This window comes from Dendrobates tinctorius, unplaced genomic scaffold (genome assembly GCF_039654945.1).
Source record: "Dendrobates tinctorius isolate UK_male_01 unplaced genomic scaffold, ASM3965494v1 ptg000158l, whole genome shotgun sequence".
Classification (NCBI taxonomy): domain Eukaryota; kingdom Metazoa; phylum Chordata; class Amphibia; order Anura; family Dendrobatidae; genus Dendrobates; species Dendrobates tinctorius.
The window spans coordinates 17,525,996-17,532,512 of NW_027361825.1; the positions used below are offsets into that span (position 1 = coordinate 17,525,996).

Below are 6,517 nucleotides of genomic sequence, written 5' to 3' on the forward strand. Positions count from 1 at the left end.
ACAGTGAAATTGGGGACCCTGATTTCTTGATCCCAATCAAACCCCTGATGATTATACATTTATCACCTACGTTGTGGATAGGTGATACATGCTGTTTATGACTTTAGGAGACTATTTTAGTCTAAGATTGTGATATAGTGGACTTTCGGCAGGACGAACCTAGAAGGGTCCTATAGTGCAGCCAGGATTCTTCATGGTACCTATTTTACCATGTCCCATTCTTCAGGTTCCCCAGACAAGAAATAAGCCATAATTATGCAATTTTACCTTTTTATTAGCTTCATTTATTTCACTTAAGTGATTACAAACTTATTTTCCGACAAATATATATTATTTCCAAAAATAATACAAAAAAGATAAATAGATATAAAATTTATTTGGTAATAAATAGGACATAAATAGATACATATGTGTTAGAAGATACACACTTTGGATTACTATGATCACGGTATTAATTACTACTGGATTTTTTTTGCTGATATTTCCCATAAAGCACCTGATTTTAACTCCTGTATCAGCCATCCTGTGAGGTGTAAGGCACACTGTAAAGATCCTAGAGATGGGAGTACTAAAATGCATTGCGCAGGGTTGTCATAATACCATGAATGAGAAGCCTCGCGTGGTATCTAGGACTTCATGGAATTTCACTCTTAGGCAAAGACTTGGCGCCAGTTATGGGCTAATGAATTCTCATACCTCATTGGTCCATTACAGGTATTGTAGGGCGTATTACATGCCTCATTTATCAGTGGGGAACGAAGTGGAGGCAATACTACAGATCTTGACGTCTTCCAGAGACTCAAGTTATATATAAGAGCAATGGGCAAGTAAAAAACTCAACAGGAGGGGGAAATGGAGGTACCTGAATGTCAGGGATGGGTATACACAGTGTAGTGTATATTATGAATGTAGTAGTGTATCAATATAATACACAATGATATTGTAATATTATAGTATTGTATTATAACATTGCAATGCATTGCAGCACTTCCAGAAAAGTTTAAAAGGTTTTTGGGGGCGGTGGGGGGGGGGGTTCACAGGAGTAAAAAGTCAGGATTTTTTTCACAACTGGGATACTGGTCCTCGCTGGGTCCCGTTCTTCCAAAGTTTAGGTCCAGCCCAAACTATGGGAGAGGAGACTAGGGGCAGTAAACATGCTATACACCTTGTTTTGCTACATGAATTCAGAGCTTGACCCCAATCTACAGTACACAGCAAGTAGTAGGGTTGGCCCTTACACAAGAAAATGCACCTGTCATCTCCGGAATCTTACATGACTCCATATCTGCAAAGGTTAACAATAGATTTTTTGTTTGTTTGTTGGAAAAGGGTGGTTTCCATATGTGCAAAAACAGTCATGTCTCTCAAGGCTACTTTTCAAGCCTTCACCCCAAACTACATAAAGCCCTGAGAATCAACGAAAAGGCACTTGATTAGAGGTGGTTCTTCTGCCGGTAGTTGTAACTTCACAGAACTTTTTTTTGTTTTATAATTGTCCCAATGCTTGTGTGACAGCAGGGCTGAAATTAAAATTTTGTTCTGATGCTTTTCTCCACATTTAATTCCTCAATCAGATACTGAAAGCCTGTGGAAGATAGGCAATCGCTTGTTGGTAAGCACTTGACTTGGCACCTCGAAAACTGGAGACTCGGAGCCACTGCTGTAACACTCGTTTTCGGTCAAGGAACTGGAAGAAGGTGAACGTAGGAGTTGATAGTTGGAGAAAGGGTCTTGAATAAGATTCCCAACTCTGGAGCATCGGCATGAGCAACAACGAGTACAGGAATCCATTCCTTTGAGGGAAGACACATGGCTTCTGGTCTCAGAAGGAGCAGGAGAGAATATTGAATCACTGGGAGGAGGAGATACTGATGGAGCTCTGGAGAATGATGCAGGATCTGGAAAACCTGGTGGTGGAGGAGAGGCTCTTCTAATGGGTACACCGCTGTAGCTGAGACTTTGGCGTAGAACATGTTGAGGTTGAGGACAACTACCTTGTTCAGCTGGATGGTGGATAAAATTGCATCGAGACCCATATGGGCACTCTCCATAGAGGTGGAATTTGTGGCAATACTCTGTCTTGTACTTTGGATGACGGTTTGGTTCTCTTAGCTCACCTTGACCATGAGCAAACTGGCATTTGGAGCCATATTTGCAGGTACCTGTTTCAGAAAAGGTACGACATAGCTCAGTCTTGTAACGAGGTGATGGAGCAGGAAGAGAAGGCAATGGAGCCTTCAAAGGAGGGAATCCTGGTGGCGGTGGAGGTAGTGCTGTTCGGGGCCCTTCGGTAAGGCTGATGGACCGATCGGCTCTGAATGGAGCACGGTGAGGCTCAAAATTCCAACGAGCAGACCACTTTGTTTCATCATAGACTTCAGGGGCACAAGAATGTCTCCTCTTGGTATTGGTGAAGATATTGTCATTGGTGTTCTCTATATCTTCTGACAAATTCAAGTTGCGAAGGTTCTGGAGGTTTACATAATGCAAAAGAGTTAGGGTGATGCCTAGGCCAAACCCAACCATTGTCAATGCAGTGCTTTAAGTTTGCAATTCATAGCTTAGTACCATAACTACATCTTAACAACACAACAAGAAAAACAAGTTCTCTCATACCCATAACACCAGGTGTATTTGTGTCCTACATACATACAGATGGCAAAATACATGGTTTATATTATCTGGAACATTCACATTGAAAGAAAAGTCTGAAAGTCGAATCATTTCAGCTGCGCATTCAAACAGGAAGTCTGGCCCTCATTCTTTGTCAAATTTATGTATATAGGACAGACAGACAAGCAGAAGCTTGTCAGACAAGCAGAGTTGTATCTGACTGTGATGGGCCTAAGGCAAGAACACAACCCACCCATGAAAAAGAACAAGCAGATGGAAAATGGCAAAATATAAGGACTGGTGGGACAGAGGGTAGTAATGTATGAGGACTAGTAGGATAGAGGGGTAATAATGTACAAGGACTGGTAAGGCTGAGGGAAAGTCAAATATAAGGACTGATAGGACAGAGTGGTAGTAATGTATGAGGACTGGTGGGACAGAGTGTAGTAATGCAAGAAGACTGGTAAGGTTGGGGGAAAGTAAAGCATAAGGAACGGTAGGACAGAGGGGTAGTAAAGTATAGGCACCGGCAGGACAAAGTGGTAGTAATGTAAAAGGACTGGTAGGATAGGAGGAAAGTGCAGTATAATGACTATTGGAATAGAGGGGTAGTAAAGTATAAGAACTGGTAAGACAGAGGGAAAGTAAAGTATAGAGGTTTGTAGGACAGAGGGACAGTAGAGTATAAGTATAGGAAGAACAGATGGAAAGTAAAATATAAGGACTGGTATGGCAGAGGGATAGTAATGTAAGACGATTGGTAGGACAAAGGAGTAGTCAAGTATAAGGACTGGTAGGACAGAGAGGTACTAAGGGATATGGACCAATAGCACTGAGGGATAGTAATGTATAAGGACCGATAGGACAGAGGGGTAGAAGTGTATAAGGAGTGGTAGGATAGAGGTGTACTGGTAAGGTAAAGGGGTAAGTGGTAGTAATGTACAATGCCTGGGAAACAGCAATATAAGAGTTAACCGGAAGTAGATGTGAGTCATGGCAAGTTATGAGGACTGTCAGAAATAACAGCCAAGTGACAGCACATTTTCAGGACTGACAGCAGATAATGTTTTATGGCATAGAAATGTCTAAGGTCTAAGAGAAATGGTGGAACAAAAGTGACAGAGTTCAAAAGATAATAATAGACAAGAAGTCCTCAACCCCACCAACACTTGAGCTGGGACAGGACAGAGTTACAAAGGTTATTTGACGAGGCACAGAAAACAGACTATGAGGTATGAGGCACAACTGTCAGGAATGCAGAGGTCTAAGATCCACGAAGCGCCGACTATTGACAGGGGTATTGGGTAACACAACCACGGAGTGACGGGCAGGTGCAGAAACGGGGTGACGTTCATGCAAAAAGTGACAGCAGACTGGACAAAAGAATGAGGTCAGTCTAGCGCAGTTGTCAGGTTTCATCTCTGATGTCGTCCATGGCCCTGGTTACCGGAGACCAATCAAGGGACATGAGATATCAGGCAGCACCAGTACCTCTGGGTCTATCCTACAGGCTAAGTGCACTACCGACAAAGAGCCATTGTACAAAAAGAGTGGAGCCCTGGGGAACAGAATAACATTTCTGGCACTTGGATAGTCCATATCGTAGCCAAAAACAGACTACATATTCTACACAAATGTGCTTAAGAGCTTCTAGAACCCACTGACAACCCTTTCCATCTTGATTTTATCTGTTCCACTCTGCGACCCCTCCAGATCCACCTAAACACTACAGTCACTTGACCTTTACATCGGATTGTCCATATTGTAGCCCAAAACAGACTGCCTATCCTATCTCCCAGCCCTACGGATATCCTCATGAGCTTCTAGGACCCACCAACAAACCTTTCCTCTCTGATTTCATCTGTTCTACTCAGCGACCCTTCCAAAGGCTACAGTCCATTGACCTTCACATCACCTCTGTGTCCAGTCTATCTCCAAGTCCCAACCTATAAGTTACCCCCATTGTGTCCCTGCATTTCCTTCGTAGGGGGGTCCCACCCTATCAGTCCACCTAACATAGGCACAGTAATGTTAAAAAGAAAAAAGAAAAGTCACAACACAATAACAAACTTATACAAAACATTACAATACGGATTCCGGAGCAATTCTGTAGAATATGGAACCTTAAGGAACTATAGTGTTCTCTCTCCCCCAAATGCTCCCAAAGGTCCTCACCTCGTAGATTGTTTGTATATCCAGCATTGTGGACATAATGATCCAAAAGAGAAGTGCTTGCTCCTACACCCAGTGATTCTTGTGAGCAGTCAGTGCAGTACTGAGCCTCCCAGCCGCCTTCCTTATATACAGTAGTGATACCCCACCTACAAATGATGTCACCCTTAGGGTGAAGTCCAGGGAGGAGGATAAGGGAAGGGTGGTGGAGGGGGGGAGGCCTTAGCTAATCTCTCTCCTTGCTTAGGAAAACAAGTCAGACTCCAGCCAAGAGCACATTATGAGAAGGAAGGGAGGGTGGGGGGAGTAAAAAAAAAAAAAGAGTGAAAAGGGAGAAAGAATGCAAAGAGGGCAGGAGAGAGAAACTAAGGAGACTGGAGAAAGAAAACAAGAATAGAAGCAGGAAAGCGAGGCAGGCACGGCATATTACCACGGATTAACTTTATAGAGAAATGCTTAAAGCCCAGGACAATGGTGGCTTTTATTGGACTTGCTCTAACTCAGTGCCATCGTAAGGTCTAGATCGTCGTCACAATTTCTCAACATTGCATAAAATTGTCTCCTTTCATCAACTAAAAGTAAACTAAAAGACCCTGCTCATACAAAAGTGCAAGAATAGGCATTAAGAATTAGCATGTGCAGCCCCTTTAAATGAAACTTTCCAAACTATGCTTTAAGGATTAGCATGTGTGGCCCTTTAAATGAAACTTTCCAAACTATGTTTTAAGGAGTAGCATGTGTGGCCCCTTTAAATGAAACTTTCCAAACTATGCTTTAAGGATCGGCATGTGTGGCCCCTTTAAATGAAACTTTCCAAACTATGCTTTAAGGAATAGCATGTGTGGCCCCTTTAAATGAAACTTTCCAAACTATGCTTTAAGGATTAGCGTGTGTGGCCCCTTTAAATGAAACTTTCCAAACTATGCTTTAAGGATTGGCATGTGTGGCCCCTTTAAATGAAACTTTTAAAACTATGTTTTAAGGAGTAGCATGTGTGGCCCCTTTAAATGAAACTTTCCAAACTATGCTTTAGCATGTGTGGCCCCTTAAATGAAACTTTCAAGCACATGAGTTGAGTATTAGCTTTTGTGGACCCTTTAAATGAAACTTTCAAGCATATGCATTAAGGATTAGGGTGTGTGGCCCCTTTAAATGAACCTTTCCAATCTGTGTATTAAGGATTAGTGTGTGTGGCCCCTTTAAATGAAACTATGTCAACACTGCAGGTCTCCACAACCCCCTGGAATGCCCGTAAGTATAATATATACACAAATCATAAGCTGGGAGGACTTCCTTCTGTATCAGTTCTTAGAAATGCAGTCAGCAAGTTAGCACTGGCGCAAGACTTCCGTCATCACGTTGATGCGTATGTGTTCCCCTTTTTTATTGTTTTTTTGTTTTTTCCTATGCACATGGGCAGAGTCATGGTTGGTCTTTTATTATAGAGAGGCAAGTGCAAAAATGACCTGACCAGGACACATTTTCACCTGTCATTCTGTGGTTATCTGCATTGGCAACGGGCGGACCCTCATTTGGGACCATCCTAATAAAGTCGGCAGCTATACAGACCACCTATGTCACTGGAGGACCCAACACATCCATGTGCTTGATTTCAAAATGCATCATGTAATACCTGTTTTGGCCAGTGGTGGCACTGCAGGGAGATTTAACACTTATTACAAGGTTCTTTGACAGATTGCAGCTGATCACTGACAATCACAGCAGCAGGAAA

The 6,517-nt window shown here is 42.5% G+C and overlaps 1 protein-coding gene across 1 annotated transcript; it reads right to left on the minus strand.

The window, feature by feature from the left end:
* Nucleotides 1–253: 253 nt before the first annotated feature.
* LOC141051901 (mRNA decay activator protein ZFP36-like) lies at nt 254–4,924 on the minus strand. The gene is made up of 2 exons (XM_073549022.1): nt 4,789–4,924; nt 254–2,469 (listed from the first exon to the last, which is right to left on the minus strand). The coding sequence occupies exons 1-2, from the start codon at nt 4,822–4,824 to the stop codon at nt 1,567–1,569; spliced, it is 939 nt and encodes a 312-aa protein (XP_073405123.1). The 5' UTR covers nt 4,825–4,924; the 3' UTR covers nt 254–1,566.
* Between the last annotated feature and the right edge of the window lie 1,593 nt (nt 4,925–6,517).

What these genes read in the sequence shown, in the direction of transcription:
- LOC141051901 (XM_073549022.1), bottom strand. Translation starts at nt 4,824, where the DNA reads ATGTCCACAATGCTGGATATACAAACAATCTACGAG. An exon ending in ATATACAAACAATCTACGAG is followed by an intron (nt 2,470 to 4,788) that starts GTGAGGACCTTT and finishes GTAAACCTCCAG; the next exon opens with AACCTTCGCAACTTGAATTT.